The sequence below is a fragment of the Cicer arietinum genome, chromosome 8 (assembly GCF_000331145.2).
Source record: "Cicer arietinum cultivar CDC Frontier isolate Library 1 chromosome 8, Cicar.CDCFrontier_v2.0, whole genome shotgun sequence".
Taxonomy (NCBI): domain Eukaryota; kingdom Viridiplantae; phylum Streptophyta; class Magnoliopsida; order Fabales; family Fabaceae; genus Cicer; species Cicer arietinum.
The window spans coordinates 11676152-11689159 of record NC_021167.2 but is presented as its reverse complement, the minus strand read 5'-3'; the positions used below and the strand labels follow the sequence as shown (position 1 = coordinate 11689159).

The following is a 13008-nucleotide window of genomic DNA, read 5'->3' as shown; positions in this document are numbered from 1 at the left end:
AAAAGAGCTCATTTAATAATAACAATAGAGTTCAATTTTGAATCATAGTATAAAATATTAGTATTATTTTATACTAACAGACATCTATACTAATCAATTATTTTTTATCATTTGATACATGGTTGTGAATCCTGTGATAAATTTTTACATTGTAATAATAATAATAATAGTATTAAATTTCCTAACTGAATAATAGTATTAAATTTCCATCAAAAGGAAGAGAAGAATCCGTTTTCCTCTGCATTAATTGGAAAGTTGAAAAATCATCTCCAGTAGCGGAATCTAGTATCTGTACAATCCAAAACAATGCAAGCTACAAATTCTCGAAAATACCCTCACCATCTTCCTTAACTAATTCACTTTCCACCACTTCCCACGTCTTTTCATTTCAAGGTTCATACAGTCAGTTCACCTCAATTTGTCAACAACAAGATCCCCACCGCATATTCTTCTCCACTACATGCATTTTCGTCACCGGCTACCGGCACAGCCTTGCAACGCCACATTAATCAGTTTCCATAACTGCCCTCCCCGCCGAAACGTAATTTCCATTTTCAACGAACTCTAATAACCGAAACCCTCCGATTTCGATCGCTAGGGTTTCTCTTCCGTTTCAATGACTGATCGCGAGGATGAAGAATTGCAAATGGCGATTCAGATGAGTATGCAGCAATCACTACCGGAGCCGAATAGAAGCAAACCGTTTGACACTGGGGAAGTTGTTTCGGAAACGATTGAGGAGTCACCGGAAGCGAAAAACCGGCGGTTTCAGCGGGAGCTTATGGCTGCTGCTGCTGAGAAGCGGATGATGGCTGGAAGTGAAGGTGGAAGCAATGTTGTGAAGAGAGAGAAGGAAGATGTTGAAGAACTGGATGGTGGAAGTATGGTGAGGAAGGAGATATCATTGGAAGAAGTCAATGAGTTGTTTGTTGTGGTTTTTGGCTATGAAGTTTCGAAGGGGATTCTTGCACAGTGGTGCAATCAAGGAATAAGGTATTTTTCTATTGTTTATTTACTGTTGTTGTTGCTAGGGTAAGTAATTCATTTAATTATTTCTTTGTTTGAAACTTTTTCCATTTTGTTAATGCTTTACTTCTATCATGATTCTTCAATTATTAGCAATTTTTATTGTTGATGTTTCTAATTACGATATGAAATTTTTGTAGTTGATTGAAATTTTAGTCATTTAGAATTTTAAATTGTCAAGATTGTCTCACTACTTGAATTATTCAAAATCATTTCTGCTCCGGATATAGAACCCGGGTTGACCTAGCCAAGTACCGTGATCTAGGTCAGGGTGTTTACTGAATAGTGAATGAATGACTTAGGGTTTTGAGTTGAATGCTCCCTTATTTATTGACCTCGTGGGCCTTGGTCTCCACCTTTCCCGATAACCTCCCCCTAGCGGAGGGGGCACTATTTCCTTATTCTGCACATGTCCTTTATGTGTTGACCGAGTAAGAGGAACACCTGGGTCTCTGCCACACATCAAGGCTCACAGACCTTTTATCCTCTTAGCCTCGACTGGGGGGCTACTGCTTTGGTACTCTGAAAAGTCTCACATTGTTTGGGAATCGAGGCCAATGATAGTTTATAAACACCCACACTTCTCATCCCACCGAGGTGCCTTTTTACAAAGGACAAAACCGTGAGAGTTCACACAAGACCCAAAGCAGACAATACCTCTGAAACATGGTGCCTCACACTTGAGGTCGGAACAATTTCAATCATGTTATTTTCTCCTTTAGTGTCTCCCCTTTGAATAACTGAAGAGCTTTAATTATACACATGATTTGAATTAATAGTCTAGGTTGAGTGACAAACATTTCTAAAGATCCAAATCAGTGTTGTCGATGACGGAGAGGCCAAAATCCGCTATTTTTGGCTGCCATAGCTGCCATTTAAACCGCCATAGCCGCCATCATGTGCAAAATGGCCATGGCGGATTGTTGAAATCCCACCACCGCTTTCCTCTATGGCCGCTATTTGATAACACTGGTCCAAATAATGGTTGTCAAACTTGTGGACTTATCCGTAAAATTAAGTTTCCATGTTTAGGTAGCGAGATTTTGTTAACTCGGTTTTTAAACTTGTTTTTGAGTAGACTTGGGTAAACTAGATTCAACTTGTGACTTTACTCATAAGTTAGTGAGTTCGGTGGCGGGAAAGAAAAGCCCAAAATGACTAACTTTGAGCGCATTTCATTTGTTCATCGTCTGTGTTCTACGCTTCATGGAGTAAAGCATTAAAGCAGGAGTACCGCCATATTTTAGAAAATATGGTACTATTTTGTCTTAGGTTATTTGGGTATGTGTGGCCTTGTAGAAGCACTAATAAGGAGAGTAGATCAAATGGATGACAATTCAAATAAGATGGTGAATAGTCTAGTTGTTAGAGATAGAGGGAGACTAAGGATAGTTATAGGCTAAACCATTAGGAAGGATTTAGAATTAACAAGAAGAGCAGAATCTCTCAACTTTAAAGAATGATCTCTACTCCCCGAATAATTTGGTCTTTCGTTCCCACTCTCCTGTTTTGCTATTATCCATACTCACCCTCTATCCAAGTACTAATTTTGGAATAGCAGGGCAAACATCTTCGGTGTCCATCTTACGGGGCATGATGGTTGCTTCAGCTGGTTTTTCCCTTTCAGAGCTTGCATAGCCCATAGACCCTAGTTTTTGCCCCATCTTTCTTCCTATATTTTCGCCAAGGCAGGCGACTATAACCCACCCCACCCCTTCATTTTTATAGCCATTTGGTTATGAGTGATTAATTGAGCATATTAGATTTATTTTTGGCAAAAACTTCATGAGGTTACTTCCGCAATTTTAGGTCTATTCCCAGCCATGCCTGACTGTTGATGAAACTGGTTGGCAGGAACTGTTTCGTCCAATGATAGATAGTCAACTTTTCTTTCTTTATCATGTTTGCATTCACCATCTGAATGGCCCAGTGCATGAGAATCACACCATTGTGGTGTCTGTGAAAGTTCAGATATACACAGATTTACTTTTGTGATGTATAATTTATAATATTAGTTTTAGTCTCTGAATAACAACACTTTTAAAGTCTTCAAATATATCCTCACTACATCTGCATGCTCTGTTTTTGAACCTGTCACCCTTTTTATGGGTTTAGCATTATTTTTTCTTACACATCTAAATTCTAATAAGTTTTTTAACTTGCTTTTTACTGATGTCTCTATGAATTTTTTTCTACTATAGGTTTAGCTCTGATCCAGAAACATCCATTGGTCTAGTGCAGCATGAAAGTGGGCCATGTGGCGTTTTGGCAACTATACAAGTAATTGTCCCATATTTCACCTGTGGTTTTGAATTTTAACAATGATGTTTGTGACTCGACTTTTGTTTTAACAATTAATGCATCAATTTACTCATGTACCCTTTAATTTTAATGGTAATACTTGATTTCAGAGTTTTTTGTTGTTGTTTTTGGAGCATTTTGGAACCTTAACACTATACATTTTGATTTGATAGACCCATGTCGTTAGATTATTAGGTTAGAATTTACAGGTGAAGTAATTTCACTAAACCGAATCAATTTCATTCAACTAAAGCACCGATAAAAGCAGGGTGTGAGACTAAGTATGTTACTATCTCTTAGCAAATCTGAGATATTTAAATCCTTGAAGCAACCATGAGTAGAATGCCCCACTGATTAAAGAAACGTGACTATCCCAGTTCAAAATTTGTGGTGAAGATATGAACATTCCTATTTACTTTACATGCACCAAAGGACTGCCTAAACTGCATTCTGCCATATACTTTTAGTCTCCTTATTTTTTCCATGATCTTTATGTTGAAGAAACTTCTATGGCTCCATTGTAGAGTGATATAACTAAAAGTTCTTTCATAGGAAAATACAATGCAAAGTATGTGCAGGGGAGGACCCACGTGTAAGTGAGGGTGTGCACATGCACACCCTAAACTTTTAAAATTATACAAACTACCCTATATTTTTTGCATTTTGACCACCTTGAAATTTTTTGTTTGTAACTTGACCCAAGAGACTCTCACTCTCAGATTCATTTCTCACTTCCTTCTTCTCTCTACACTTCTCTCTTCCCTGCCAGACTCCCAATATCTCATCTCCAAGTCTCATCAAGTCATCCTCTGACAGTAGCCTCTCTGGCGCCACCACCGGTCCACCACAGATACTCACTCTCTCTCTCTTTCTCAATACCTCATTTCCCATTCTTATCTAGTCATCCTCTGACAGCAACCTCTCACAGGTCGACTACGGATTCTCTCTCTCTCTCTTTCCCCCTCCCTCCCTCCTCCCTTTTCTCTCTCATAGATAAATAGCTACGCAAGAACCTTTAGCCTAATCATTGAAGAGAATGATAAGGTTTAATTATTTTCATAAAGTGTTAACTTGAATACTAATCCAATCTCTAGTTACATGTGACAGTCTTGTTTTATTTGTTTAATATGTAGATGTCATCACTTTGATTTTCCATTTTTGAGCATATATAATTATAATTTATTCATCATATATATAGTGAAGGGGGATGCAAAGAAATGTATAACCAAATATATTCACATAAACCAAGTTGGATTTCTTTTATCTATATTAACATCTTTCTCCCTTCTATAACTCTTCTGGTTCTGAAGTATGTCTTGCACTGCCATATTTGACGTTTTCAGTAAACTGCAAGTTAATTTAGACAAGAATCAAAGTGAAGGAAAATTCAACTTGAATAAGGTATTAATTAAAAAAACTTAACAACTTTGCCACTCTCTTTTTACTTTTTGATTTGCTTAAAACTGGGGATTTTTGTTGATTTTTCGTGTCTAATGTTATCATCATTATGGGGGAAGCAATTAAATTGAATATCAGTAGTGTAATCTTAATGTCTATAAAAGGAGAGGCAATACTTTTTTATTTACAAGCTTAGTTTCAATCACATTAAACTCGCTTTTCTTCCATGGGTTGTTTGGCACTGGAATCTGTTAATAATTCGATGTTTGTTATCTAGAGTATAAATATAAATATTTTCTATCTGCTGTAAAATTGTATTTTATATTATTCCATGTTTGTATTGTAGCTAAAGTTAATTATTGGAATTAATATGCTAAATAGGTAACTAGTTTCAAGTAGATTTAGAACGTGAGAAGAAATCAACTCCTGATTATGCTCAGCGTCCTTTCTGACTCAAACACTTGATCACAAAATACAGAAAATATATCTTTCTAAATTCTGTTTTCAAGTGATATGTTTATTCAGTGTTCATATTTGTGTGCGAGCATTTATTGAGCTTAGTGCACTTGTTATTATGTTTTTTCTTTCAAATCAAATCAATCAAGGGTTTGTTGAGTGGTAAGCATATCGACCCATGAAGACTACAACACATGTTTGAATCCTAGTGAAAGTTTTGTAGTTGAGAGGTTGCAAAAACCAAAGGGTTAAGTCCCTTGTGGATTAGCCTATATCCAGCCTAAAAGGGGTCAATTCTTGTGGGAATACCCCAGGGTGCCACTGGAGGGCCAAAGCCCCTGGTTTTCTTTCTTTTATTTATTATATGCTGAAAAGCAATATAAACTCTCGAGACATGTTTGTTTCTTATGCATTTTCTTTAACTTTCCAGGCATTTGTGCTCAAATACATTCTTTTCTTCCTTGATGAGTTGAAAGACACAGTAAGCTTGCAACAGAACTGGGATCCGAGCACAAAGTTTAAAAGTCAAATAGTTTCATCAAATAATTTTTCTTCACTCACTGAAGATGTAAAAGTAAGGTGATTAACTTTTTCCGGAGCTGGGTAAATACATAATTAATGTTCTAGTTCTTGTAAGTTGTACGGAATCCTGTATTTGAAATCCTATCTTTCTTCCAGATCATGAACATATTGGTTGCTCATTGCTGTGCTTTTGATTGAACTAGATACCCTTTCTGTCTATATGATATATCACATTATATCTTACTTCCTTTAATATCATTTTGTTTGCCTTCTTAAATAATTTTCAATATGTATTTGGGTTCTTAGTTAATCCATTCTATTTTTCTAAAGGAGTAGTTATTAAATTTATAACTTGAAGTCGATTCATGACCTACTCTATTTATCAGTCTATTGGTATTTTCGTATATCAATTGACAATCTGTCTTTTGCTAAAGCACTAATCAGGAATGTGCCTATAATGTCTTTTGCTAAAGCACTAATCAGGAATCTGTCGTCTGCTAAAGCACTAATAAGTTGAATTTGACACTATTGTTTGTACAGATATGACACAATTATAGGATTGTTCTCTTTCCTTGTGTGTTCCTTTGTTCATTCCTAATGTGAGTATCATTGAAGCTCTTCAATCCTAAATAGTAGTAGCATGAATAATGTTTTGAAAATTCTAAGAAAAATAGTTTCAATGTAGAAACTACTAACCAAACAACCCTTATATTTAACTTAATGAGCACCTCATTAATTTTTCCAAATTATAATTATTGTACTGAAAATTCCTAAATTGTAAATCTCATTCACTTTAATCTTGAAGTATTGAAATGGTTAACAGCAGGTGCATAGCTCTGTTATCTCATTCACTTTAATCTTGTCCAAATAAGTTTTGTTTCCCTCTATTTCAATTTCATCTATTTACCACTATCATTAGCGATGGTTGTTGTTAAATATGAAGAAGAGTATTGAGAGACATGTTGAATAACCTGTGTGTTTCAACTACACAACGGAAGTTCTTTATATAGACTATGAGTATTAAACAAACATAATGACAGGAATACTAATAGACAGCAATACTAACGGACAGGAATACTTACAGCCTATCTAATTATTTACATTCTAATATATGCTTTGTGACACTTTGAGGTTGGCAGATATATTCTTTCATGGTTTATGCTATGCTTTCTTTGCAAGTTATTTTTGTTAACATTTTTGTGATTTTTTGGCAGTGCCCTTGTAAGAAGTATGGGAGAGATATTATATATGTGTGGAAGTAATGGAAGGGCTGTAATTGCAACTTTGAGCATTCTAGGGAATGATATTCAACATTCTGAAGAAATTTCAAAGGATGAGGTACTTGAATGTTCTACTGATATGATACAAGTGATTTTGGAACATGTTGGCAATAGATGGAATTGAGATTCCTATGTTGTTATTGCTGTCTTCTATGGTTATGTTTTAATATTTCTATTTACCTAAGTTGAGTTTTGTCTGATGAACAGGTTATTACAAAAGCTCTTGAAGGTCTTTCTATTGAATCAGCCTTGGATTTGCATAAAGTTCTTAGAGTTGAAACATACACATCGCAAGCAAGTGTATTAAAAAGGCTTGAAGCTTTGATGCCCTTATTCAATAGTCGTATTGGGGCATTGCTTTTCCTGATCTCTGCTTTACTTTCTCGGGGACTGGTATGCTTTACTGACTTTAGTTGCTTGTCTTAAGAGTCCATTATGTCTTTTAAAGTATGAGATGCTTGACATCGTTCATTGATGTTGCACCAAAATGGTGGCATTGTTAACTGTTTGATTCCATCAACCCTATGGCACACAAACACAACAATTCCTGTCCATCCCACATAATCGAGCCAGAGATTTCACGTGATCATATGTTCTAAAATGCAATCTTGACAACTTTAGTTTTCATTTCTTATACATATTATGGTTAAATTTGTACATTTTATAAATTTGAATGCAAATCAATGGGTAAAGACTACCCAAAAGTGATTTTGTTATGTGGGGTGGTAGTGTGTATTTCCCATAAAATCATTCACTAGGTTAAGATCATGTGATACACATTAGGTTAAATTCATGATAGGTGGCCTTTACTAGGGTGGCAAATGGATAATATTTTGTTTGGGTTATATAGTAGATGGATAAAACAATTTATTAATCCATTAATGCTCCATAAAATATTCAATCTATTTACCCAAACCCACAAACGCAATACGAGTGTTGGATACGATTTATATCCGACATGGTGATACATTGTTCCTTCAAAAACATTGGATACAATATGTTTATGATTTTTATAAAATATAAGAAATATCTTATTGTAATTCACAAAATATATATAGATAAGAAACAAATTACCAAAACACAAAGACTAAGGAACCATTGTCATGTTAGTTAATCCCTCTAGTTGTATGCTTTTTTAGCTAGTCGCCTTCTGAATGATCTAGATCCAAAATTTGTATTCTTTCAAGTATTAAGTCAATGTTGTGAGGCTGGATTTATTCAAAGATGTGTAAAGCCATGCAATCTAATTTTCAAGTCTTGTAAGTTATATGGTTTAAAGAAACTTTTGTTTTCTATTTCTTTGACTTTAAGAAAGAGATGAGTTGGTCACTTTCTATACTCCTTACTCCTTATATGTTAGGACATAGGATGCTGTGGCCAAATAAGCATCAATCTGAAAGGCAGTTGGTGACCCCATCTCTATACACAAGTCCGGCCGGTTGAATGCTTGTTTAGCTTATAAGCTTCAGAACAAAGCTTGACCCACAATTTATGTGTGTTTGTTTTGGCGTTTAACTCACCGCCACCGTACATAAAATAGTAACATTTTACTGTGAAAATTCATAAGCTGCAATAGCTTCAAAGTGAACGTGCGTTCATGTTTTACGTGCCGCCATAGCAAACATATGCTATGTCCATATCCTACCTATCTCATAAGTTTTGAGCTCATTTTATGAGGAAGGTTTGTTTTTCTCAAGGCTGTGTATATAGCAATGGAGTTCATGTATTCATGATTTTTACAAACTCTTGTGTTCTAGTTCTTTGAATGTAAGAAAAATACGGCCCTATCATTTCATAAGCTGGCAGTTTAAAACTACTTATATATGTTGGGGAATACAGTGGCCATTTCTCATTAGTGCAAAAGAGAAACTGTTATTTTGCTTTGGTGGTTGTTTTTTTAAAAATAGCTTATGTTAATGCATACATTCTTGCTTTTATCTAGGACTTGATTCAAGCAGATAGGGATGATCCCAGCCTACCTCTGGTAACTGCTCCTTTTGGGCATGCATCCCAGGTAATTAATACTTGGAGATAATTTGAATATGCCGCTACACTTTTAAATAGAACTCATTTCAAATTCTCTGCTAAACCTATTTGACATTTTCCTTTTTGCTGAATATTTCGTTACAGGAAGTAGTAAACTTACTTCTCTGTGGTCACGCTGTGTCTAATGTGTTTGATGGGAGGATGGATCTAGGTGGAGGAATGTTTTTGAAAGGTGTATCTCATAATGTGGAAGTTGGGTTTCTCACACTACTAGAATCCTTGAATTTCTGCAAAGTTGGTCAGTATTTGAAATGCCCAAAGTGGCCTATATGGGTTGTTGGCAGTGAATCCCATTACACAGTATTGTTTGCTCTCAACACCAGCGTTCAAAATGAAAATGAACTGGAAGAAAGGGAATCGCAGCTTCGAAAAGCTTTTGATGCTCAAGATAATAGTGGAGGTGGTGGTTTCATTAGTGTTGAAGGGTTCCACCAAGTTCTAAGAGAAACAAATGTCAAACTTCCACAAGAGAAGCTTGAGCACCTTTGCAGTACAGGCTATATTGTATGGAGTGAGTTCTGGCAAGTCATTTTGGATCTAGACAAAAGCTTGGGAGGTTTGAAAGATTCATCAGGACTTATGGGGAAGAAAGTCTTTGATCTTTATCACTTTAACGGGATTGCAAAATCAGATCGAAATGGTAGTCAAGTAAATTTTGGGGTTGACAGTCCACTACAAAGACCTAGACTCACAAAATTGCAAGTTTCGGTTCCCCCAAGGTGGACTCCAGAAGAATTTATGGCAGATGCGACCATTTCTTCTGCTTCTAGTCGAACCGAATCTTCTGATAAGGACACTGAAGTATCCAAACCCGAGCCTTCCCAGCATGCACCTTTGGTAGACTGTATAAGAACACGCTGGCCCCGTGCTACCTGCAGCTGGTTAGGGGATCCTCCTAGTATAGTCTGAGAGACTTAGCACTCAGTTTGGTTTAGCGGTGTATTTTTCAATTCTGCAGAAGAGAACCACGTTCATGTAACCATTTCATAGTTTCACGTTGATACTGTCTCGAGACACACGAAAATACTGCCTCGAAATACACGAAAACAGCACTCCAGCCGCAGATACAAACACTATTACATGAAGTCATTGTATGTGGTTTTTAATAGGGAAGAAGACATTGTTCAGCAATGCCAAAAGAAAAGAGGTAAATTTTGTGTTCTACTTTGTTGTACTTTATGGCCACATAATTGGGTTCAAGTATCCAAATTTTCTCCGGTATGTGCATATAGCCGTTTTATAATGTGTAATATACCTTCCAACATTCTCTTCGATTTTGTCATTTCATTCAAAAGCTTATACAAGGAAAAATATTGTCTTAAACTTGTTAAGCCGATGTATATTATTTATTTATTGTGCTGGGGTTTCTGATTAGCGAAAATTTATTTACATCTATAAAATTATAATATGATATTATCATCACCTCATTTTCTCTCACTTGCACTATCATATATGTTGGAAATAGAACTTACCAGAACTAACAAAAAATATATGATAATTTATTTGTTTATTTTTATTTACAAAGTTTTTAAATTATTTAAAACGTGTTTCAAATTTAATGTGGATGGTAGATTGATGTATTAAACGTTTTTTTTAATATTATTTACCAAGTTTTTAAATTATTTAAAATGTGTTTCTCTCTATTTGATGTGGATGGTTTAGAAGGATCAATGAATACGATGATTATTTAATTAAGAGTGACAAAAAGGGTTGAATTCAAAGAATCAATCTGTTCAATATTTTAAAAAACAAATTAGAGACGAACCAGCGTAATCATTTGAGTTGTAGTTTAATTTATTCAATCAATTGAACTAAAAAAAATAATATTAAATTTCATAAATAATTTATATTAATAACAAATCAGAATAATATTACAACATTAAATTACAAGAATGCAACTCTTCACATCTTCTAAATTCAAATGGCATTTTATATCATTTTCCTTTTTTAATTACACAATTATATTATCAAATTGTTATTGAATTTACAATATTATAAATGTGTGTTAGAAAATGTGTCGTTGCTCTTGTAATTTTGTAACATGTTAAAAAAAAATTTCAAAAATGTAATTATTAAGTAACAATGAATTTTGAATACAGCTACTAAAAGTAAAATAATAATTAATTTATTATAAATTAAATTTGTAACGAAGTAACTGATTTGTGAATATTCAACGGTCATTTATTCTAAAAAATTTGGTGGCATAAATTATGAGTTGTAGTTATTCGACTGTAATATTAATAGTGAAAAATATTTTTTAATAATATTTGTGTATCAATTATATTTATAATTACTGTAAATAAAAAAAAAAAGAAGAATGTCACTAGCTAGTATACCATTAGCCTATTCAAAGGTGTGATATCATCATAACAACAACAAAAAAGTATCAAAGCATGTTGGTGATTATTTGCATTCAATTAGTTATTAAGACAATAGCTAGGATCTGATGGTATTTGTGTTTATATATGTACTCTTTAAATATCTAAGACTCATATTTATTCCTCGCAGCTTAATTAAAGTAAATTAATTAAAAAAAGTGTCATTGTTACAACTGTGACTAAAAAATTATTCAACAATCTTTGAATTTAAATTATAAAATATTATAAATTAAAATATTTTACTAACTTAAATTTTCATGTATATGGTTTCACTTTATGTGTGTGTGGTTCTATTAGTTATAGAGTTTTGAATGATTATATTTTAATGATGTCATTATTAGATATAATTTATTGTATAAATCATAACATATGTTGTCACTTATGATAAAAATATTTTGCATTGTCATACATAATATTGAAATAAATAATTTAAAAAATAGTCAATAATACTTGACTTATTTATACATCTATTTATATATTTTATTTAGTAATATGGTTACCGTAAAATTGATATTATAATATGTGAATAACAAATAATTTTATTCATGTCTCAATAAATCTTAATATCAATTTGTAATTGTTTATTATGTCATCAAGATATATTAAAATTAACATTGTATACAATTACATTATTGACACTAAATTTAAAAAAATTTGACGATATAAAAAACAATTATAGATCAAATATTAAAATTTATAAATTTTTTAATCCAACAATTAATTTTAAAAAATACTTATCATATTTAATATTATTGAATGAAGATAAGTCTCATTATAACTTTTTTTGACATAATTTAATCACGCCTCTTCAACTAAGCTATACCGTTAATGGATGTCATTATAACATTAAAAACACCTTTACTATTATTTATTTTAAAACAAAACCACCTTCACTAGAGTGGATTACTTTATTATTATTGAGCTTTAATGAGACAAAAGTTTATGCCTTTGTGGACCTTGTTGAATTTCCCCCTTAATCCATGAACCAATTAAGTTGGTGACAAAAATAATAATGGAAGTACGTTTGGAATGCAAAACAATGAAATTTCAATTTATGATTGAAGTATGTGGTGGTGTTCGTGTGGGATGCACACTCCTTCCATTAATTAAATTACCTAATTTCTCCACTCTTATTTTTCTCTTATATCACACCACTTTGTGCTTTCCTTTTCACCAATCCACTTAATTATAACTTAGCTTTTGAGTCTTTTTTTATTTTTTTTTAATACTTACTTAGTCAAGTTAATTAGGTTGTGTTGGCCATTAATTAAACATAAGTTACAATTCTATATACGTGCATGAGTCAGATCCATAATATTGACCACTACTTAACGAAATTGGCAAAACCGTATTATATACTATTTTTGATTTTATATATAAAATAAAATTAGAACAATATAAATTAATATATTTGATTAATGGTGTTAAATATAAAAAATATTTAATTAACAAAAAATTATATATTTGATATAAAATTTGACAAAATATATTAATTTTTATTGATTTAGTTTTCTTTTATTAATAAAACCTAAGAAATACTTTGTATAAAATATCGTTTTTTCACATCAAATAAATTGAATTTATATATATATATATATATA

At 33.0% G+C, this 13008-nt stretch overlaps 1 protein-coding gene across 2 annotated transcripts; it reads left to right on the top strand.

Moving 5' to 3' along the window:
- The first annotated feature begins 266 nt into the window (after positions 1–266).
- Positions 267–10352, top strand: LOC101493830 (uncharacterized). 2 transcript variants are annotated; one of them, XM_012712250.3, is made up of 8 exons: positions 853–993; positions 3228–3306; positions 4671–4728; positions 5612–5760; positions 6918–7041; positions 7191–7376; positions 8926–8997; positions 9114–10352. In XM_012712250.3, exons 2-8 carry the CDS (start codon positions 3269–3271, stop codon positions 9936–9938), a joined length of 1452 nt encoding a protein of 483 aa, XP_012567704.1. In that variant the 5' UTR covers positions 853–993; positions 3228–3268; the 3' UTR covers positions 9939–10352. The 2 variants fall into 2 exon arrangements, with proteins under 2 accessions (XP_004516644.1, XP_012567704.1); XM_004516587.4 differs by lacking the exon at positions 4671–4728 and having other exon boundaries at positions 267–993.
- Positions 10353–13008: the final 2656 nt, after the last annotated feature.